At 45.0% G+C, this 24,196-nt stretch overlaps 1 protein-coding gene across 3 annotated transcripts in view; it reads right to left on the bottom strand.

The window, feature by feature from the left end:
* Window positions 1-24,196, bottom strand: part of EPB41L4A (erythrocyte membrane protein band 4.1 like 4A) — a 217,753-nt gene that overhangs the window by 50,629 nt on the left and 142,928 nt on the right. For all 3 annotated transcript variants that reach the window (XR_012656120.1, XM_032768250.2, XM_032768247.2), the window contains exons 12-13: window positions 21,245-21,322; window positions 16,811-16,932 (exon numbers count right to left, since the gene is read on the bottom strand). Coding sequence is in view for 2 of the 3 variants with exons in the window: in XM_032768250.2 (XP_032624141.1) it covers window positions 16,811-16,932; window positions 21,245-21,322 (200 nt within the window). In the remaining variant the exon portion in view is untranslated. The remainder of the gene's footprint in view (window positions 1-16,810; window positions 16,933-21,244; window positions 21,323-24,196) is intronic.

Raw genomic sequence — 24,196 nt, forward strand, 5'->3', positions numbered from 1 at the left:
TGTTTGTTTTGGTCACACTGCCTTTTTGGTTCCACACTGTGCAATATATATTCACATTTCTGATGCCTTGTTTCTTCTGTGGAACTATCAACGAAAACATTATATTGAATACTGAGTAAATATCTAACAGAGTAAAGTATACGGGTGCTAGTAAAATTATTCCAATTTTAAAAAAATGGATAGCATTTAGATATTGTAATATTACAATGCAAGATATTTGCAGCTAGTTAAGAAATTGCTGGACCTCTGGTATACCCTGTAGGATTCATCTTTTTTAACTGAGCCATGGTATTAGCATTGTACTAAAAATAATCTGGGTGAGACTTCTGTCTCTGTCTTCTGTACACAGGCTTTATAAAATAACATTCCCTTCAACTCACTCACCCTCTTTCCTCTCAATGACAATTTTAGCCACCTCCTACAAAGCTTATCTTCAAAACTGTTCTGGACTCCTGAGACAGAGTATACAAACCACTTTGTAAATCAGTTCCAGATAGGGGTCTTATATTGTACATCAAAGATAATGTAAGATTTCAATTTAAAATTCTTCACACTGCTATAGATTGATTGACATCTATGAAACTACAGGTCTGTCGCATCTTACACGCATTTAACATGCGCGATTTCAGCTTTACGCAGTTGGCAAAAACAAAAAAAAAACAAAAAAAGAGAAAAACAACAATTTTAATACTGTAACTGTAATGCGGGCGATTCCGCCTGCCATTCAACTCAATGTAATTTTGCCTACACGTGGTTTTCGCTTTACACGCTAACCGCGGAATGGAACCCCCATGTAAGATGAGACTCGCCTGTACTCATAAGGGAACACTAAGTTTTGTGTTTGGAAGGAACAGCTTTTATAATGTCATGGTATGAAATAATAGCTTTTTTCAGGGTTATAACAACTAGAAGTAATGTTTAAAATTTAGTGAGGGCTCATTTGTGCCTTGTAAGCACACCCCACATTAAAGGGCAATGCAGGGAAAAGCCACCACAGAGGTAGCAGTGAAAGGAATTCTGCCTCCCAGAGCTCCTAGATGTGCAAAGACTAAGCATCCAACCCCTTCTGGGCTGCAGTTTACCATTTTCCATGTGACTTTGCTGCCCGGTGAACATGGGAGATGGAGCAAGGCCCTTTCTCCTCCCCCGATCCTCTGTCTCCCCCAGTGAAGTAAGGAGAGAGCCGTCCTTGCATTTCTCTGAGGGAAAAGACTGTGATTCTGTCTGCCCTTTACTCTGGTCACACATGCGTAAGGATTAGGCAGACTCATGCCCTAAATAGTGAAATATTGAACAGGTACAATTTACGTTTGAAATCATTTGTAAAAACAAAATTTAATACAGTATTTAGGGATTCTAAGAACGCTCCATTTTATAATCAATTAAAGAGAGAACCAAGACTATAATCTGCCTGAAGCAGTGCACATCCATCCATATAGCTTAGTTTCTATTTTCTAGAACAGGTTAATAGCTATGACGTTACACCACCACTTGGATTGTGAAAGAATAGGGGAAGGGAATGGTAGAATAAAGGAGTTAGAAAAACCAAAGGCTCTTCCTGACTGAGTCTGAGTACGAAAACCACAGGAAAAAAACCCCAACCTTATTAAAAGAATAAAGAATACTGCGAACATTCCCTCTTTGGAAGGTGCAGAAAGAGATCAAAATGTTTAAGGTCAAAATAAAAAAGGTGACACATAGTAAGAATGGTGAAAGGCAATTTCCCCTCTTTTTGTCAGCATATGAGGAGGGAGCAAGTTGGGACAGTAAGTTATAGGGAGTTGCAGTGTTTGGCTTGATTAGTTTTGTGGGTAGATGTTATTAGCCTGCCCATGCCATTAGAAGTATGTGAGATAAAAAGGTCACCATTCAAAGCTAGCACACTGTAGTTAATGCTTTTTCTGAGACCAGGGAAATAACTGCAGTAGCTCAGATACTACTGTGTGGTAAATGGAGATTATTTACCTGTAACTGGAAGTTCTTCCAGATGTGTTGTCCCTATCAATATTCCACGTGTGGGCATGCACGTTTACCATGCACCTGAGACTGGAAAATCTTGCAAGTAGTGTCTGTGTTAGTCTAAGCCTCCACCCTGGATCTCCTTGTGCTCAGCACCTAGGGTGTAGGGGAGGTGAGGACCGACTACCTTTCCGATTCTTTTTCTACCATTAACCCATTCATGACTTGAAGCAGGGGAAAGGAGGAAGGGTAGCGGAAAACAGATAGGAACCACACATCTTGAAGAACTTCCAGTTACAGAAAAGTAACCTCCATTTCTTCTTTGAGTGCTGGTCCCTATGTGTATTTCACACCTGAGGTTCTGGCAAGCAGTACTCAAATAGGAGGGGGGTGCGAGGATGCAGGTTGTATTGGTGTCTGTAAAACTGTAATTCCAAAGGCTGCATCAGCAGGAGGGGCTTGGACCAAAGCGTTATGCATCTTAAAAGTCTGCATGGAACTCCAGGTTGCCCCCTTACATATGTCCAACATAGGCACGTCTTGAAGAAATGCTACTCAGGTTGCCTATGCTCTAGAGAAATGGGCTCTCATTCTGTCCAAGGGAGTGAAATGCATCAACTGATAGTAAAGGAGGCTACAGCCAGAAATCCATTTATAGTGTCTCTGAGCAGATATTGCTTGTCTCCATGCTCACTCCACTATAGCAACAAATAGTCTACGTGATTTTGTAAATGGTTTCGTTCTTTGCAGGTAGAACACCAATGCTCGTCTGACACTGGAGGCATGAGGTTTTGGGAAGAGCACCATTAAGTGAATCAATTGGTTTATGCTGGAATTTGGAAATTACCTTTGGGATGAATTTCAGGTGGAGACAAAGGGATAAGTTCTCTTTATGAAATGTAGCCAATATAGTTTAGCCATGAGGGCCCCCAGCTTGCCCACCCTCCTGACCGACCTAATGTCAACCAGGAAGGTGACCTTCATAGACAGGTGGGACATAAAGCACATGGCCAGCAGTTCAAAAGGTGGCCCAGTAAGTGCTGAAAGTAGGAGATAGATGTCCCACTGTGGTGTTGGCTTCACTGCTTCCTAGCAGACCCTTCAGAAATCTAGTTGTTGCTCAGTGAGTAAAAATAAAATAGCAACCTACTGGATGATGGAATGGACTGATTGCACTAGACGGACCCACAATAAGCTAATAGACAGATCCAATGTCTTGAGAGTGAAGAGAGAGTCTAAAACAGCAGGAATACCTGCAATCCCTGACGATAATTGCTTCTGGCGCACCCAAGTAGAGAAATGGCTCCACCTGGCTAGATAACATTCTCTGGTAGAATCTTTCCTGCTGTAATTAAAAATAGATTGAACAGCCTCCAAACAGGAATGCTTTAGGTCTGATGCCCATCCAAAAACCAAACCATGAGGTGAAAAGAGTCTGGGCTGGGATGTTTAAACCTGCCATTCTCCTGAGTTAGCAGGTCCAGGAAGGACTGAATGCTGATGGGTTGACAGACTGACATTTGTAGGAAGTCTGCAAATTTGAACTGTCTCAGCCAAAAGGGTGAGATGAGAATGACTTGTGCTTTGTTGTGACAAATCTTCCATTGAACCTGGGGTATTAGTGGTCTGGAAGGGAAGGCATACCTGAAGTGGTCTGTCCAGGACAATGGGAGGGCATTGCCCCTTGAGTCTTGACCTTGTGCTTCCCTGGAACAGTGTGCTGAACTCTTTGTTCATAGAATCATAGAAAGGTACAGCCAGATAGGACTTCGAGAGGTCAGCTAGTTCAGCCGCCTGCACTGAGGCAGGACTAAGTACACCTGAGAACTGACTGTCTAACCAGTTCTTAAAAACCTCCAATGATGAGAATTCCACACTCTCCCGTGGTAACTGATTCCAGTGCTACCAAAAAGACGGTTACTCACCTTTGTAACTGTTGTTCTTCGAGATGTGTTGCTCATATCCATTCCAGTTAGGTGTGCGCGCGCCGCGTGCACATTCGTCGGAAGACTTTTTACCCTAGCAACACTCGGCGGGTCAGCTGGGCGCCCCCTGGAGCGGCGCCGCTATGGCACCGGATATATAACCCAGCCGACCCGGCCACCCTTCAGTTCCTTCTTGCCGGCTACTCTGACAGTGGGGAATGAGGGTGGGTTTGGAATGGATATGAGCAACACATCTCGAAGAACAACAGTTACAAAGGTGAGTAACCGTCTTTTCTTCTTCGAGTGATTGCTCATATCCATTCCAGTTAGGTGATTCCCAAGCCTTACCTAGGCGGAGGGTTCAGAGTGATGTGGCAGCATGCAGAACCGCTGAGCCAAAGGCTGCATCATCTCTAGACTGTTGGATCAGAGCATAGTGCGAAGCAAAGGTGTGGACCGACGACCAGGTCGCTGTGCGACAATATCTCCTGGATAGGCACTGGGGCCAGGAAGGCAGCTGATGAAGCCTGAGCTCTGGTAGAATGCGCAGTGAGATGGCCCGAAGGGACATGAGCCAGGTCATCGCATGTGTGTATGCACGCCGTTACCCAAGAGGAGATCCTCTGGGAGGAGACTGGTAGACCTTTCATCCGTTCAGTGACTGCCACGAACAGCTGGGAGAGTTCCGGAAGGGCTTTGTCCACTTGAATAAAAAAGCGAGCGCCCTAGCGACATCTAAGGAGTGTAACTGCTGCCCCGTCGAGAAAGTGAGGCTTCGGAAAGAAGACCGGGAGGAAGATGTCCTGGTTGGTATGGAAGGCCAACTTGACGCTCCACATAAACGTCCGAGAGCTGACAGCAGTCCGGCTCGCGTGCCAGGCGTTCCAGCAACATCTTCACAGCCATTGTGTCTCAGTGTTTACAGACACCACAATGGCCAGTATTATATCAACAAAAGGAAGGGACTCGCTCTTCTCCCCTGCGTCAAGAGACCATTCGACTCTGGGACTTCTGCATAGCCCACTCAATAGACCTGGTAGCGTCCTTTCTCCCAGGGGTTCGGAACACTCTGGCGGATCAGCCGAGCAGATCCTTCCTCTGTCACGAATGGTTGATAAGACCAGATATTATTCATTCCATCTCCAGAGGTGGGGTTTTCCCCTCATAGATCTGTTCGCCTCTCGCACGAACAGGAAATGCCAAGCGTTCTGCTCCTTCCAGGGTCTTTCACCAGGATTGATCACGGACGCATTCCTCATGTGAGCCCCCCACGAAGAGATGACGCATTTGTCGCCAGGGACAGCGAGGGCTGTGGTGGATGGAACGGTAGCCCTGCACACACCAGGGAGGGAGTTAGCCACCAGTCGAGGGAGCGTAAGGTGCTCGGGGGAACGGTCACCAGAATGTCTATTGGGTCCCAGCCCAGACGGTAGACTGAAGTGAGCCACGTTTGAAGGGCCGGAGGCGGAGCCTGGCATATTTGGTCACATAAGTACAGGCGGCCATATGGCCTAGTAGGCCGAGACACGTGCGAGCCGAGGTGGTCGGGGAGTTCTGCAGACCTCGAATGATCGCCGTGATCATCTGGAAACGTGGCTGAGGTAGGTAGGCCCTGCTCGAGTGGGAGTCCAGGGTTCCCCTCTGAAGTCCAGCCTTTGTGTGGAACCAGTGTGGACTTTCCGCATTGAGGAGCAGCCCCAACCGGGAGAATAGGTCCGTGATTATGTCCACGTGCTGTTTGACCTGAGTCCGGGAGGTTCCTTTGATGAGCCAGTCGTCCAGATACGGGAATACATGTATCTGCTGCTGGTGGAGGTCGGTGGCGACAACAGCCATACACTTCGTAAACACTCTTGGGGCCGTGGAGAGGCCAAAGGGGAGGACCGTGAATTGGAAGTGCTGGTGATTGGCTACAAAGCAAAGATACCTCCTGTGTGGAGGGAAGATGGCGATGTGGAAGTATGCGTCCTTCATGTCGAGGGTGGCATACCAGTCTCCAGGATCCAAGGATGGGATAATAGTCCACAGGGAGACCATGCGGAACTTCAACTTGACCATAAACTTGTTGAGGCCTTGCAGGTCTAGGATAGGCCTGAGGCCTCCCTTGGACTTGGGGATCAGAAAGTAGCGGGAGTAAAACCCTTTTCCCTTCTCGTCTGGTGGTACCTCCTCGTCTGCAGCGAGGAGAGACTGCACCTCTTGTAAGAGGACTTGCTCGTGAGAGGGGTCCCTGAAGAGGGACTGGATTGGGGGCTGGGAAGGCGGGGTTGAAACAAATTGGAGGTGGTATCTTTGTTTCGCCGTGCGTAGGACCCAGATGTCTGAGGTCAACTGGGACCACACCGGGAGGAAGTAGGAGAGGCGGTTGGAGAAGGGAGGAGAAGGATCCTGTCCTGAAACTGGTACGCATTCCTCGTGCGTACCTTCAAAAGGTAGACGTAGGCCCCGGAGGTGCTTTTGGGGGGCCGTGATTTTGACCCCCTTGGGGCCTGGACTGGCGTCTACGGCCACCCCGCATGCGCCTTCTGTTGAAGTCTTGTCTGTGCCAGGGCACAAAGTACGGCCAGTGGGGTTGAGGCCGGAAGGGTCTGCGTTGGGTCACAGGCATATGCATGCCCAATGAGCGCATGATGACCCTGTTGTCCTTTAAACTCTGCAACCTGGGGTCAGTCTTTTCAGAGAACAGACCCTTGCCATCAAAGGGTAAGTCCTGGATGGTGTACTGGAGCTTGGGTAGCAGGTTGGAGACCTGTAGCCATGAGATACACCTCATGGTGATACCTGAGGCCAGAGTTCTGGCTGCCAAGTCAGCCGCATCAAGAGAAGCCTGGAGGGAGGTTCTAGCCACCTTCTTCCCTTCTTCAAGGAATGCGGCAAATTCCTGGCGAGAGTCCGGGGGTAGTAGTTCTGTGAATCTACCCACCTCCGCCCAGGTGTTGTAATTATAACGGCTCAGGAGAGCCTGCTGGTTGGCCACCTGGAGCTGAAGGGCGCCTGCCGAATATACCTTGCGGCCCAGTAGGTCCATCCGCCTAGCCTCCTTTGATTTGGGGGCTGGCGCCTGTTGGCCGTGGCGTTCCCTTTCGTTGACTGATTGGACAACTAATGAGGAGGGAGGAGGATGGACATATAGGTATTCGTACCCCCGGGAGGGTACCATGTATTTCTCTCGACTCCCTTTGCCGTAGGGGGGATGGAGGCTGGGGACTGCCATAAGGTGTTAGTAGTGGCCTGGATGGTCTTGATGAAAGGCAAAGCCACCCTAGTGGGGGCATCCGCTGACAGAATGCTCACAACTGGGTCCTCGACCTCTGGGACTTCCTCTACTGGAAGACTGATGTTGAGTGCTACCCTCCTAAGGAGGTCTTGATGGGTTCTGAGGTCTATCGGCGGGGGCCCTGATGATGAGGTCCCTGCCACCGCCTCATCTGGAGAGGAAGAGGCTGTAACGCCAGGGATGAGGGGGTCCTGAATGGCCTCTTGCTCATGGGTCGGTTCCTGCTCCAGTGGTACCGGGGAACCTGGTGGATGGATCATCTGCTCCTCTGTCCCAGCTGGAGGGGGACGGCTAATGGTGGCCTCTGGAGCTCGACGCTCTGAGGAAGCAAAGCGGGTCTGGACCAATGGAGCACCTTGGGCCTGATGGTACACCCAGGGTGTCCAAAAGGACCACTGGTGAGGTCCCGGATCCTGAGACCGGACCTCCTGGAAGACCCCGTAGGCACCTCCGTATCTCGGTCCTGGTTGTAATAACTGTCTGCGTGAGAGGATACCGACATCTGCCTGGATGGCCATGGAGGAGCAGAGAAACCTTGGGCTGAGGTTCCGATGGACCTCGCTCCCCTCTTTAACGGGGACCGGTGCCGGTATTCATAATGGTACCGGGATTGAGACCGGAACCTGCGACCAGATGGTGCCGGGAGGTCGACTGAGATCTCGAGTCCCCGCGGCGTGAACAGCTCCGAGAGGTACAGTGCCTGGATTGGTGCCGAGAACTGGAGCGGTGCCGCGGATAGTGAGGTGGAGAGCGGGAGTCCGACCGGTGCCACGAGTCTGACCGGTGCCATGTAGGAGAACGGTGCCGGGACTGAGAGCGGTGTCAAGAGCGGGAGCGTCGTCTCGACCCGGAGCGTCTGTGGGACCGCGATCTTGAGCAGTGCCGGTCCGCTGTGCCGACAGACAGTGGTCTAGTCAGGGTCGGCTTGCCCAGAGATTGGATTACCCGCACCGGCGGCGCTGGGGGTAGAGGCAGTGCCAAGTCCGTTAAGGTGATTAAGTCTCTCGCCGCCGAAAACGCCTCTGGCGTGGATGGCATGGGGAGCTCTACTGCGGTACGCGCCGGGGAGCTTTCAGGCGCCGGACTCGACGGCCCTTGTGGGACCGGAATCAACGGTGCTGATTTAATCAGTGCCGAGGCGGGTATTGGCGCCGGGCGGTCCAATCTGGGCGCACTCTCCGGCTGCGGCGTGGGCGGTGCCAAAGCAGCAGGAGTCTTGGCCTTCTTCGACCTCGGGGAGAGGGAGCGACGTGGAGCCGACTTCGGTGCTGGTGACAGCCGGTGCCGAGTGTCTTTAGGTGTACCGGTGCGATCCGGTGTCGTAGGGGCGCTTCTGCTCACCGACTGACCAGCGCTCGGTCCCGAAGGTGGTGGTGTCAGGGCCTCCTTCATGAGGAGCTGTTTCAGTCTGATGTCCCACTCCTTTTTAGTTCGCGGCTTGAAAGCCTTGCAAATAGAGCACTTAGCTGTTAAGTGCGATTCCCCGAGGCACTTCAAACAGGAGTCCTTTGGGTCTCCTGTTGGCATCGGCCTGTGACAGGCCGAGCACGGTTTGAAGCCCGGTGAGCTGGGCATGATCACCGGCACCGGGTGCGGGGAAGGGGCTACACCCTGAGCCCCGCTAATTAGTACTAAACTAACTATACTAAGAACTTACAACTAATTCTAAATATCTACAAGAACAACAACTATGTACACAGTAACAACGAGAAACTACGAGTAGCTAGGGAGGTGGAGTTCAGCTAAGCCCCACTCCACTATTCCAACGACTGACACGGGCGGTAAGAAGGAACTGAAGGGTGGCCGGGTCGGCTGGGGTATATATCTGGTGCCATAGCGGCGCCACTCCAGAGGGAGCCCAGCCAACCCGCAGAGTGTTGCTAGGGTAAAAAAATCTTCCGACGAACGTGCACGCGGCGCGCACACACCTAACTGGAATGGATATGAGCAATCACTCGAAGAAGAACTATCCTTATACGCAGAAAGTTCTTCCTAATATCTAACCTAAATTTCCCTTGCTGCACATTAAGCCCAGTACTACTTGTCCTACCTTCAGTGGATGTGGAGAACAATTGATCACCATCTTTTTTGTAACACCTTAGCATATTTGAAGACTGTTATCAGGTCCCACCCCAGTCTTTTCTCAAGACTAAACATGCTCAGATATTTTTAACCTTTCCTCATAGGTCAGGTTTTCCATACCTTTTATCATTTTTGTTGCTCTCCTGTGGACTTTCCCCAGTTTATTCACATCTTTCCTGAAGTGTGGCACCCAGAATTAGACACTGTATTCCAGGTCACAAGAGGGCATTCCCCACTGCACGAAGATATTTATCAGCACTGAATTGTGTAACTCCCAGAGTCTACCAGAGTCTGTGTTGGGGTTTCCCATGAGATGTCGGGTCCTCTGTGTTCGGCAGGGCCAGTCGTCTCCAAGGGATCCTCCAGTTGCCAGGGTCAGGCAGGCCGTGAACGGCTTCGATTCCCAGTGCAGTCAGGGGCCCTCTGCAGGAGTTTCCCAGGCAGGTCCTTCCCCTACAGCTTCCAGCCCAGAATGAGCTGGGATCCCTGCCTTTATACTACTAGAGCACTCGGAGCATGCCCAGTCTTGCCAGGAGGCGGGACTTCCACTGTCAATAACATGGGCTTAACCCTGTCAGGGCTAGTGCGGGATAAGCAGACTCCATCACATCCCCATACCTGAAGCGAAAAGCTTGAAAATCTGACCTGAGTGTATCCTACAGGCTCAAAAATCAAAAGTCTAATATAAAAAACACAACACCTATTATCTATGTAAAAATTCCTTATTTTTAAGACAATGCCATGATTTGCTGGCGCCTGACTAATGATTTTGAATGTTTGGGGTTGACAATGCTGCATACGAGAAATGAGATGTGCCCTGCAGTATCCCATGATAATACACCGTCTTCTCGGGTGAGGGACTGGGCCTGCGTACGTGTTTGCACAGTGTCTAGTAGATCTAGGCCCTGATCCTGATAAGACAATGTATGGTACAGCAATATAAATATTAATGGCTTAATCTTCCAGACTGCACCTAACCTAGGCTGCTCCTAAATCAGAATGGCAGCATTTTACACCCACTACTTTGCACAGGTGTAAACATCTGTGCAAGGCACTAGTGAATCAGGTCCTAAGGCAATAATAACAACTTACTGTAAATTATGCATTTTAATTATTGAGTAGATCAGAATCTTTGGGTAGCAGGCGATGGGGTCACATAAACATTGTCCCAGGAAGAACACCCGTAAGGAACTCTTAACAAAAGGGATAAATAACCTTTTCATCAGACAAACGCACCTAGTCTCCAGCATTTTGAAAGCTGCACAAAATGCCATTCTGATCACAACAGAATGCTACAGAACAACGGGGATCCTGAACACTGCTCCACTGGTGGCATTTTTGATTTATAATCAGAGCAACATTTAACTGTAACCCTTTCCCAACTAAATTAAACCAGAAAGTGAATAAGAGCACAGCACAGTCAGTCATTCATACCGCAGACTTGAGCCTATGAAAGAAACTCTCCAAACCTAACACCAAATTAGAAAATTAACCTTGCCAGTTTGGTGCTAACAGCCTGGAGTGCCAATTAATTTTGTATGAGTGTTTAGCAAGGAGAAAACCAGCTTTGCAGATTCTCAGGATAAAGAAAAAATGTGTTTTCTCTCTCTTTTTTAAATTAAAATACAGCGATTAATGTTTATGTTACACTCTTCGGAATTTTACTGCAGTGTTATGGCTCCAAATTCCAAAGTAGAAAAAATTCTAATAGTCAGTCTATGTAGTAAATGAACAAACATAGCGGTAAACTATGGTTAGCTACTGGTTGGCGGTAAACATTAACTACTGTGATCAAACATGGCCCATTTATTTCTCTAAAAAACCCTTGACTTAAATTTTATAGAAAAAAATATTATAAAGAAAATTAACACTAAATCCTTGATTCCGCCCTCATTTATACTGGTGAAATCACAGTAACTCCAATGGAGACAATGAAGATGCATAGGTTTCATCTCAGTGTAACGAAAGATCTAAATAAGGTTTTATACTTAGCTCATAGTTCATAGATTACAAGTATCTAGCATACGTTTAGAGCACCCAAATCTTCTAATGTGTCTTGGCTACTAGCTTTTTATCTGTTGCAGTAAAACAGATAATTAAAAAGCCTCCTGCCATTCACTTTAATGGAACAGATACATATCAAATACATAGAGATTAAAGCTTCCTTGTCTGATTTTTCTCTAATACCTGAATGGCTGACATATGTAACGTTTTAAATAAGGGATAATAACAGGGATGTTTTTGTATAACTATAATCTTGTTCCCGGAAAGATAATCTGCCAGGGCAAAACCAAACTGCCTATCCCATCAAGAGAACCAGATCATTTTTAATGAATATTTTTAGGAATAAACCTAAAGTTCCCCTCTCTTCACTATGTACACTCCCTCCCCCAGATCTCCATTTTAAGCCCAAAATATATTTAACAAGCACACATAAAAATTAAATGTTTCCATCATTATCCTCTCAGCATCTGCTCCCACTCTTAATACAGGGTTCAGTCACTGGCTGCCATGTTAATGAGTTTAGGCCCATGTGATAATGGGCCAGTGTAACAAGGAAGTACTGTAAGCCACTCAGCATTTACACGGGCTAGCTAACCCTATCACTACAGTGGTGAGAACAATGGGAGATGGACAATACATGATAAATTCAATGTTTTTATATAATCAGCCATGACAATCAGCACAGGGCCACTACAGGTGGCAGAAAACATTATTTTTATGAGATAAGGGAGGGAGTAGGGATTTTAAGGGCTACATTGTGTGATTTACACACAGTCCCAAATTGGAGGGAATGTGGAGCAAACTCCTCCCAAGGAGAACTCCAGGATAGATTGTGGCTCAGAAAACACAGTACCATCCAGAACTCCCCAGGTGTATGGGGGAGCGTGCACAGTGCACCATCACTAGCCCTGGCTCTCCATCCTCACTCCCCCTAATACTCCCGTACCACAGGAGCTCAGACTGTGCCAAGGGGATACAAGCACCAGGGAAAAATCTAGCCCTAAATTGACCTAATTTAGCTGGCTGAAGAAAGGAAAGGGTTGCTTTTTTTTAATTAATTTAAATAGATTTTTATAGTGTTAAAAAGCAGGTGAACTATTGAGCCAGGAGGGAGAAAGAGGGAAATTACAGGCGGTATCTTCTTGTACTGAGTATGAACTATGTGCAAGAAATGGAGATCTTTTTGGTAAATATCATTCTGTTTTCTTTTATTAAAAAAAATAAAGCAAAAGTTAAACCATCCCCAGCAGTCCTTGGCACAAAATAGTGCTTGGCACAAAACACTTTAAAGAATGTAAAATTCAGATGAGGAGACAGGCAAAATCAAGTCAAATAAATCAGTGTAAAATGCTGAGCAATGCATGTTTAATTCTATTACGCCACACCAGAAAATATAATACTATGAATGGTTAGTTATCATGACAACAACTGGTACAATTCTAACTATCCTAAAAAATTGTATTTATTTTACTAAGCTATGTCATATTACTCTCCCAGATACTTTAAGCATGGGAAGCTTTAAATAACTCATAACACTACTTCATCCTACCAAGCTCATATCCTAAATCAGAATTATTCTGTAGGATTTAAAATCTGCTATGAGCTTATGTTTTTATCAAATGATGCATAATATGAATCAAGTGAGGCAGAATTGATTTACTGGGTTAATTGGACTCAACATGATTACATTCAAGAAAGAGTCTATGTGAAAAACGTAGGTTTTATACCAATGAGATGTAGCAGAGCCTGTCACATGAGGTATCCAATTATATTCCAGCATGAAGAGAGAAACATTAATCAGCCCTTAACCTCTGAAAATCTTTTTAAACATAGAAAGCGGGCTAACCTTGTTTATCAATGTACATGCCCATATGCAAAATAAAAAATGAGGTTTCGAACAGATGCTCATTTATATGCAAGGATGTTACAAGTGTCAAAACAGCTTGTCAGAGAAACATGCATGTCTTTCTTTTGTAATGCTTCTTGCTCTCCATGGAGAACATTCTGTCTCTCTCACCTTTCCCAAGAGGTTAAGTGACATATGCAACACTTATTTGTTTTTATGGACAATCATTTAGAAGTAAGGCACACCCATCAACAGAAAGCGGCTGCACTTCTGGGACTCATTTGGTGATAAATGCTTTACTGAGTACACAAGTTATATTAAAAATAAAATAATCTACACATCGATGAATGGGAAAGAGGCTATGGACATATGCATATATAAGTGGACATGGGTGAAAAGCTTTTTTAATTTAAATTTGTGAGCTACAAAATTTTGTAAGTCAACAAAACAACACAGATATGCACTTCTTGTGGAATTTTGCACATCACTACAGGCAAACAAAAACATAGAATAGGTTTCCTCATAACCACAGAAAAATGACAGCAACTATCAATGAGCGCAGATCATTTGCCACTGAAACAATAAAGAGTAGTAATGAATACAAGACACTCAAGTGCTCATATTGAGCAGATACTGGAGATTTATGTTACAGCTGATGGGATCACTCACTGTGATCACTGAGTAGCCATGCACTTTTCTGCAAAATTAGAGGAGAGAGACGAGGCAGGAAATGAAACCCATTTCAGACTATCAGCAGAAATACTGAATAGTGCAGCTGAATGGATGTCTATGCCAAATGTTATATGCCGTGTTATGTAGCCATGTTGGTCCTAGAATATGAGAGAGACAAGATGGCTGAGGTAATATATTTTACTGGACAAGGTGGATGAGGTAATATTTTTTATTGGTTCACCTTGTCTTTCAAAGTCCATCAGAGTTCTATTGCCATTTTCAAAAAGCAAAAATCAGGCTATGTCTATACCATGAGCTAGGAATGCAATTGTCCTGCTCATGTACACATACTCACGCGAGCTCTCATCAAGCTAGCATGAGTATAAATAGCCGTGTACCCATGGTAGCACTCATAGTGGCAACAGAGACATATCTGAGTCGTGCCAAGTACATACCCACTGGTTTGTACTTGGCACATGCCTCTGCTGCCACAACCAGTGCTACCATGGCTACACTGCTACTTACAGTCATGCTAGCTCAATGAGAGCTAGTGCAAGTACATGCGCGAGGTGGGGAGCCACACTCCTCGCTCGTAGTGTAGGCATTGACTTAGTTTCAAGAGGAAGCTAGTCTCTTACATGTTTATGCACCTACACACCTCTGCAGCATAAAGAAGAACTGTGAAGTAGCCTGTATGCAAAGGGAGTGCCTCTCTTCATACGCATAGCTCAGACAATCACATATTGTATACATTTTCTGAGAACGGTAAATTAGTTCTACCCCTTCCTGAGGGCTGCAACGAACAGGCACAGAGGGGGAAGTACTAACTTTTGCTTGATCATCAGACAGGTGAGACCTGTAACCAGCACAGAACATTCCTGGATCCAGGTAACTGCCTTTTGCATTCCATTCCAGGAGACTGTAAGCTCCTTCATTATAAGGAAATGATATTGAGAAAAGCCTATGAAGAAAATCTTTCAGGGTTTCCACTGCAGTTTTCCCCTCTAACTCTTGTTTAACACAGGAGGGGAACATCTGCCCCATGATACGAATAGCTATATAAACAGATTAGGAAATAAATACATTACAATAATGATCATCATTTACATGGCACTATATTGGTAGGATTTTTAAAAGCTCTCCGTATTGGCCTGATTCAGCTCCCAAATCTACCACAGATGTCCGTGGGAGCAAAGTAAAACCAATGCTGAGTGCTTTTAAAAATCCCACTCTATATATTTTAAGCATTTAGACATTAACTAATTAATACAACCCCCCACGTGAGGCAAGTACAGTAGTAATCATTACTATCTCAATTCTGACATTGGGGCACTTGAGGCAGAGCGACTGATTGATTGATTGATTTGCCCAAGACCACAGAGCCTGGTGGCGGAGCTAGGATTTGACCCCAGTTTCCTAGCTCCCAATCCATGCTCTAACCACTAGATAACTATTTAGGTAGCTAGTAAGATGGAATAGATGATAAAATAATATCCTCATAAAACATTACTATTCTATAAATGCAAATGATACAGGAATAAATTAAGATAATGACTCACTGGCATTTATTCCACGACCAAACTTGGATTTCAGGGTTGTTGGGATTCTGGTTTTTTGTTTGTTTTGGAGGTTTTGTTTTGTTTTTTGTTCTCTTTAATATTTTTTCTGAGAAAGTTTCTTATTTTAGTGTTTCCTATTTTTTCTATAAAAATCTTGTGAAATGTGAATGTACAAATATCAGAAAATGTAATGGAGAAAACATGAAAATATTAAAGACAACATTTAGATTAAAAAGTAAGAAATCTAAAATTTTACCACATTAGTATCAGTATAGGCTAGGTTTAAAGAACTGGGGCTCTTGAATGCCTCTAATATTTCAATTACTTTGTGATAAGAAGAAAATTTGGCTAAATTTTCAAGTATTATGGACTCAATCCTCAATCCTGCAAACACTTGTGCACATGTTTAATTTTATGCACACGGGTAATCCTATTAAAATCAATGGAACTACTCATGCATTGAAAGTTAAGTACATGCATAAGGACTCATATGGACTGAAGCCTAAAATCTTAAAACCTATTGTTTCTATTACAAAAATTCAGAAGCTATTTATTATGTTGGGGCCCATTCCTGCAGTCACTGCTTAGTCCTAAATGTCCCCACCTAGATGCCAGATCTGCCAGTTCCCCCCTGACATTTTGACAATGCAGTTATGAGTTTTCAACACACATATCTAAAGCATGCTAAAAATCCAAAGGAGGGTGGAAACTTAAACTCAATCTAACATCAAAATAAATGCCACAAGTTATGTTGGACTGCACTGGAGAGAAATAGTGAAGGGAAGAATCCCTGGGTGAAGCAGTGATGCATAATTCTGGGATCCCAGAGGCATTATGTAAGTCTAATGTTCTACTTAGGACACAAGACCTTGTTCACAGAGTCTTTGGGCTTATCTACTTGGCCGCACATTTTGGACTACAGGGATATGAACTGCAGCGTACACTAGCATGCTGCACTGTAACTCCCCTGTGTGGACACTACAAGCACGAACAAAAGTTTGGGCTAATGAAGTCCTTATTAGCCCAACAGAACTTAAGTTAATGAGAACTAGATACCTTTTTGTTTGCACCTGCAGCATCCACACAGGGGAGCTACAGTACAGCATGCTAGGGTGAGCTGTAATTCATGCCCCCATAGTCTGAACTGCAGAGTGCTATAAACATCACAAAGAAAATAAATGCCTTTTGATTACATGTTTTCAGGCTACTGTACTGTACTGTACATTTGAGTCTACAAAAATGTACTTCTATCACTAATCCACACTCCTTTATCACTTTTATTCATAAAGTTGGAATTCTTAGCTCTGGTTAACATGAGTATGTTTATGTCAGTCTAAAATAAAAACAGAAAACACATTTTAAAGAGAAACTTCAGGATAATGCAGTAATTTCAGCTTGACTTCCGGAAAACAGAGTGACTCATCTTTGGCCAAAGAAAAGGCTTCTCCTTAGACAAAATAAACAGAAGTATTCAAATAGAGCTTACCAGTCTGTTGCGTTTGTGCATTTCTTTTTGGATAAGTCTTACTACGACTTCTTTCAACATATTGGTCAGGCCGAGGAAGCTGGACTGAAAGTTCTCTGCTCATCTGCAAAGCTGTCCTGGCACTTGAAAATGCAACAAAATCAATATGATGGATAAATAGAAAATTGAGAAGTGAACCTTAAAGCAATTTAACATTTTTATTTAGAGAAATTATGCTGGGTTGGGACAGCACAGTGAATTAGTTATCAACCTGTTACTCATGGAACCTTGTTTCAGGTTCTAATATTCCTGCTCACACAGCAGGCTGTGTGGTATTAACTACAATGCCATTCATTGTGATTTTGTTTCAAATCAAATTTTGGCAGAACTGCCAACACATCACGCCAATCTCTTCTGCATTTGGTATTTTTCAACTGAGTTCCAGAAACAGTTCCAGAATCCAAACAAAATGCTACTTTATTGAGAATTAAGACAGTAGCCAACACAGCTTGGCCTTTTTTGTGGCCTCACGATAACCTTTGAGCATGCAATTTTCTTAAGTAATTTGATTGCTCTAATTTTATTACCTGAATTAATTTTTACAGTCATTTGTCTTACTAAAATATCCCTTTAGCATTGCTCTGTTTGAGGTGACAAATGGCTGCCCTAATATTTCACATAATCAAAATAGGAATGATAAAGCGGCACCGAACTTGGTGCAGTACCAGACTGCAACAAGCCATTAACACAAAAAAATGATAAGACCTGATTATATTTACGTCCATGTTAAAGCTCTGTCACCCATGACTGCACAGTGTAAAGCTGCCCTAGTGTGAATGTGAATTAGGCATAGGTTGTGTATATGTGCCCTTGTTAAAGCATATTGTGTGGTGTACCCAGTGCAGCTCTCAAATTTTCTTTTAGACATTAGGAAAAAAACAAAAATAATTAATTAAAACCTAAGCATTCCTGAGTTTACAATAATTGGGAAAGATATTAAACATTTTCAGATTTAAACTGACAAAAAAATTAAAATCTATACTAGAGACAAGCTTCTTAACACAAAATGAACAAATAAGGTAAATCTCCGTATCACAAAAAACTGTGGCTCCTATTTGGACCTATGTTACTGAACTGTTTTCAATAAAATTAAGTTACGTTTCCTCTTTCCCTGTAAAAAACAAAATAAAACAAAAGCAGACGATAAGACTAAAAATATATTCTATATCTGGATTTAACCTTAAAGTGATATTAACCATAAATGACAAAAGCAGGTTTAAACAAAACATCTGTGATAAGATATATTATATATTATATTAAGATATACTAACCAGACAGCACTATAAATTTTATTTATTTTCTGCTGTCATACAATAAGATCAATTAAACACTAACATTATTTTACTAATAACACTAAACCTATCTAATGGTATTTCAGTTTCAACAAAAATAAAATGCAGAGACATTTAATTTTTTTTTATAGATCTCTCTCACATTTATTTTAAATTAAGGTTTTTGGAAAGATCACTTCTAGTAGTAATTCCCAGTTGCCACATCTGCAGTGCAATGATTTAAAAACATTCAGGCGCATTTCTAATGAGTGAAGAGCAATTATACTGTGTGTTAAACATTGTAATTAGTATTTGAGCAGGGCTGACTCTAGCCATTTCGCCGCCCCAAGCATGGCGGCACGCCGCGGGGGGCGCTCTGCCGCTCGTCGGTCCCGCAGCTCCGGTGGACCTCCCGCAGGTGTGCCTGCAGAGGGTCCGCTGGTCCCGTGGCTCCGGTAGAGCATCCACAGGCACGCCTGCGGGAGGTCCACCAGAGCTGCAGGATCAGCAGACCCTCCGCAGGGACACCTGCAGGAGGTCCACCGGAGCCACCTGCCGCCCTCTGGGCAACCGGCAGAGCTCCCCCACGGCATGCCACCCCAAGCACACGCTGGGGCCTGGAGCTGGCCCTGTATTTGAGTTATGTGAACGTCCATTTGGATGAACACTTTTTTTTTAAATTTCTTTAAACATCAGAAAATATATTTAAGGGGAAAAAAACATCAGAGTGGAACAAAGTATTACTGGTTTTAAGTTTCAAATTATTTTATTCTGCAGGCTAGCCAGAAAACATTAACAAATGTTATAGCTCTGCAACCACGTTAACCTTTGTAACCCTCCAACAGCAGCCTTCATTAATCCCTTTGGGCAGCACGTAATCTAAACAACTAATCTGATAATGGGGAGTTGCTTACAAACTATCAGAGTCCAAACAAACAAATACCCCAGAGGCTAACAAGAAAAGGTTATGACCCCCCTCTCCTCAGGCATGGAATTATAGCGTCTGTCTTGAGCTTACATTATATATGCAGAAGTGCAGTTTTATTGTTGCCCCTCAATGATACAACCAACTCCCCCAAAAAATCAAATAATAGAAAAGGTGGGGTACACAGATCTACAGTGTAAGCAAACAGCTGATGCTTTAAGCACATGACGATGATGTTAATTACAGTTGCCAATATGCCTTTAATGAAGCAACAGTTACTGAATTTCAAATACCAAACAATTAAATAATATTCACTATCATACTGATAATCAATATGCTTCAAATGCGCAATAGCTGAACTTTAATGGGATAGTCCCAATCTTTTTTAAAATTGCAAATTATTAAAACACTAACCCACATCTGGGGAGAACCCTTGTAGATCAACACAGCACAAGTAAGGATTCCTTTTTCCCTTCTGATGATAAGCTAAGACTTTATCTGGAATGTTTAAAAAACATTTTTGCAGTCGACAACGATCCATTCCAAAAGGTGAATTCATTATCATCACCAGGTACCTTGGTGCTGTATACAGACAGCCCATGACAGATGAAGGGGAAAGGTAGGAGATTAGAGCACCAGAGGCAGAAATACTTAAGTGTGGCCAACTGCAACAAAAAAATGTTAAATCTCATGCCATAGGTGTGTGGAGGCAAAGTTTCTTCTCCTACAACAAAACGTCTGCCACATCCCGATCAGCAGAATTGTTCCAGGCAGTGGACAGTCTGGGTCCTCTCTACTCTGGCACAGAATCAAGTATTTCTCATTGTGAGGCGCTTTCACTCCAAAGTCATACATAAGATCACTCCAATAAGGAGTAGACTGGAAGCCCCTGTGGAGCCAGATCCTTCTCTACTAAGATTTTGGCCCTCGTTTGTTAACTGAGGTTCTGGAGGTGCTTAAGATGTTGAGGGTTACCTGACTTATGATTTTAGGTTTATGTTCCCAGGAGACAGTACCCCATATTGTGACATTCAAACTTGGCCATGGTTTTCCATGAGTATGGTACAGTATAGTACTTAAGACTTGTATTGCACTTTCTGTTCAAATGTTTCTAAGCATGTTACAAAGATGAAAAAGTGTTTTTATCTCCTTTTGACAAATGGGGAAACTGACACTGAAGGTATGGGTACACTACAGGGACTATACTGGCATAGTTCCTTCGCCACAGCTATGCTGGCAAAACCCCACACAGCATAGGCATAATCTACATTGACAGAAGGGGCTTTTACGCCAGTGTAGGAACAATAGCTCCCCAAACAACGGTAGCTAGGCTGACAGAAGAATTTTCCATTAACCGCACTGCATCTACACCAGGGTTTGGTCAGCATAGCTACTTTGGAAACTGGTGTGAATTTTTCACACTCTTGACTGATGTCACCAGGCCTGAGAAAAGTAAGTGGCCTGATTTCCAGAGGTGGTGAATACCTGCAGCTCACACAGAAGTTAATTGGAGCCGCATGTGTTCAGCACTTCTGAAAATCACACCATAGCTGACTTACTGCAGGTCACACAGCATATATGTGGCAAAGCTGGGTCTAAAGCACAGGTCTTCTGGCTCCAAATCTTGTGCCCCAACCATTACACAAGTAAACCTTAAATTCACCAGATGGGTTTGATCTATCCCTAGCTTAACCAAAAAGCATCAGATCCTTAGCCCCACTGTGGCTCATTTGTACTGCTCTGGCACCACTAGGGGCTGTAAAGCTAGTTTAACTGGCCTCCTGAGGGACGCCCATAGTTGGTGGATTTCCCTGTTGCTCTGCGCCATCCCTACTGCTAGATCTTTGCATAAGGATCATAGCCAGGGTCCTTCTGTGCCCTGGTGGTCCACACTTGTTAAAACAGCCCCTTCAGGCCATGGGCTGGGTGTAATCTAGAACATTCCTGAGGCTCCTCTATGTTGTGCTATGGGCTATACTGGCCCCCATCTAGCCCAGGGATCAGGGAGCCACAAAGGCAACCTTGGCCGTTGCCTCATTGCCTCCTTCCCAGTTCCTGCTTTGAGCACAGCTAAGTTAAACCAGAAAATCTGGCCCTGCATCTCACATTGTTTAATCTGTGAACTAGAATGTTATTGTTAACAGTTTTTCTGAGGGGAAATGATCTGAATGTAAAGATTTTAAGGTGAAACAGATTTACCTGTACCGATGTTTATAGCCTACAGATCCAAACTTGCTGAATTTTCTTGACAGAGACTTTGACTCATTTTCCGGCATTCTACATTATTTTAAACATAAAACGACAAAGTAAAATTACATACACTCAAATATATAGTAAATAAACTACTTTAATTAATGTCCATGTAGAATGGTTTTAGGATGATGCAATGCTATTATAAAACAAAGTAATCTCCTCCACTTGTAACAGAAGTTGTGGGCACAAATTTGCAGGCCCAAAAAGGGGAGCATGGCTCCTCTGTAAGCTCCTCCTTATCCCCATGTCATGGCAGGCTCTCCATGCGTGCTCCATGGGGCTCAGAGTTTCATGAATCCATGCAAGTGAGCTTAGATCTACATGGACGGGTTCTTTCTGTGCCATCACCCTTACCCAAACCCCACAGAACATCCCTGTGTAAAGTCCTGGGAACCAACAGCTGAGCCAGCATTCGGGTCATTTAAATACCAATTAATTTCCCCCAGAGTGAACCTGATAGGACCTAATTAATGGATTTGAATAGGTTAGGGGAGGACTAACAAGCAAATAGGTCCATTAACACGGAATGTATAACACAGCACAGGAGAGGGAGGTAGGCTAGCAGAGCCTGGAAAGGTCTCTGGGTAGCGAGATCTCTTCCCTCTCTTTGGCAAAGAACTGAGGAGAAACTGACACTATAAATAATTTTTGTGTATGGATCAATAAGGTGGTGGGAAGAGCCAACGTAACTGAACTGCGCTTGAGTGTTTAACAACGGAAAGTCTCAGAGTCTGTGTAGACAGACCAGACGACAGGAACAGGATGTTGCCCTGTTACAATCCCCATAAAAGTTAATGCTGACTGAGGGCATATCTACACTACACCAATGGGGAGCACGGAGCCAAGAGCCCAGGGGGTGCAGTCGGGCTCTCAGCAGGGACATCTATGCCCAGAGTCCAGCTGGCTGTTGTGCTCCTGTCGGGGAACGGGGAGCCAAGAGCCTGGAGGTGGGGGGCGGGGAGCAGCTGGGCTCCTGATGGGGAGATCCGCACGCAGAGTCCAATCGGCTGCCATGCTCCTGGTGGGAAGCCAAGAGCCCGGAAGAAGCCAGGCACCCAGCAAGGAGATCTGCACCCCATGTCCAGTCAACTGCCCTGTTCCCAGCACGGAGCCGAGAAGCTGGTGTGGCTGCTCTGTTCCTGGCAGAGAGCCCAGGCAGCTGCCCAGATTGGAGCAGCGAGCTGGAAGCCGGGGCAGCAGCCTGGCTGGGAGCAGGGGGCTGGAACCTCAGGGGGCAGCAGGGCTCTCTGTGGGGAATGGAAAGGCCAGGCAGCAGCCTGAGTGGGCGCCTGGGTAGCAGCCTGGCTTACAGCAGAGACCGGACAGCAGCCTGGTTGGGGAGCTGGGGCTTTCTTGTCAATTTCATGGCTCCAGCAAAGCCCCCTCAAACATTCCTCTGCACCCCCCTAGGAGTCACATCCCCCAGTTTAGGGGAATATTGGTCTACAGACAGGAACACTGTGTCACCCTAACTACACTCATATAAGCTCTACACCTCTCATGGAGGTGAAGTTATTATGTCGGTGTAGGATGGCACTTATACTGGCAGGAGCAAGGCTGTAGGGTATACATTGATATAGCTAGGTTTATGTGAGCTGCCTTAGGTCGATCTAATGCTGCAGTGTAGACCAGGCCTTAGTTGATGTTAACTTGTGCAAGTTCCTCCTTTGTAACGTGGATTACCCTTGAGTCATGCACTGGGATCAGCAGCTGATGGGGGAAGAGGGCTGGCAGCACAGCTCCCATATTAGCTGAGGAACAGGAGGCAGTGCAAAGCTACAGGGTCTTGAATGGCCCTTGCCTCCTGTTACTTCCCCACGTGCCACAGTTTTGGAGGTCCAAAGACCTTGCCACTTCTTTGGTGGTGGGAAAGGTCTTTGGACTTCTATCCCATGAAAGAATGATGAATAAATTCTGAGAGTGTGAAGTCATGGAGCTTCCTCATCTTTACATTGGGAGAACACGTCTAAGGCAGCATTGTGCCCAATGTTGAGAGCATGTCAGTGTTGCAAAATTATCAGGGCAGGATTTTTACAGGGGTTTGTAACACAAATGAACTAATTTGCTTCTAACTGAAACTTGCTTTGCACAGGGACATGCCCATATAATTTGAAGATGCATACATACATCTCAGGATTTGCTGTACGCTGTCATGCAGTACAACAGTCCAGCTTGTCCCTTTGAGGGCCCGGACACCTGCTCTGTTCAATTTATCAGACCTAGATGGGAAAGGGGCCAGGGAGCAGGGGTTCAGGTGTGCCTTATAGAGGGACTGAGAGAGGTCAGTTGAGTGGGATCTACAGGAGGGAGGTGAGCTTCTGCAGTAGGCCCCAAAGCAGGGGGATTGAAAGGAAGGGTGTATCCAGGGCTGGCTCCAGCCTTTTTGCCGCTCCAAGCGGTGAAGGGAAAAAAAAAAAACAATTGAGCTGCCACCAAAGTGCCACCGAAGAGGGAGCGATGGAGTGAAGGACCTGCTGCCGAATTGCCGCCAAAGACCTGGACGTGCCACCCCAATAATGGACGGAGTGCCGCCCCTTTCTACTGGCCACCCCAGGCACCTGCTTCCTTTGCTGGTACCTGGAGCCAGCCCTGGGCGTATCCCCTTTTCAGCACTGTGAGAATCAAAGGGAAAAGCCTCTGGGAGCTACAGCCCAAGGTGAGCAGAGGAAATGTTTTTTGTGTTTGATGTTTGTCATAAACAGATGGTTAAAGGTTAATGTCTCTTTTAGCTGTAAAGGGTTAAGAAGCTGTCATAAATAGATAGCTAAGGGTTAATGTTTCTTTCACCTGTAAAGGGTTAACAAAGGGAACCAAACACTTGACCAGAGGACCAATCAGGAAACTGGATTTTTCAAAGTCAGGGAGGGAATTTTTGGGGTCTGAGCCTTTTGTCTGTCT

Source organism: Chelonoidis abingdonii, chromosome 6 (genome assembly GCF_003597395.2).
Source record: "Chelonoidis abingdonii isolate Lonesome George chromosome 6, CheloAbing_2.0, whole genome shotgun sequence".
NCBI classification, from domain to species: Eukaryota; Metazoa; Chordata; order Testudines; family Testudinidae; genus Chelonoidis; species Chelonoidis abingdonii.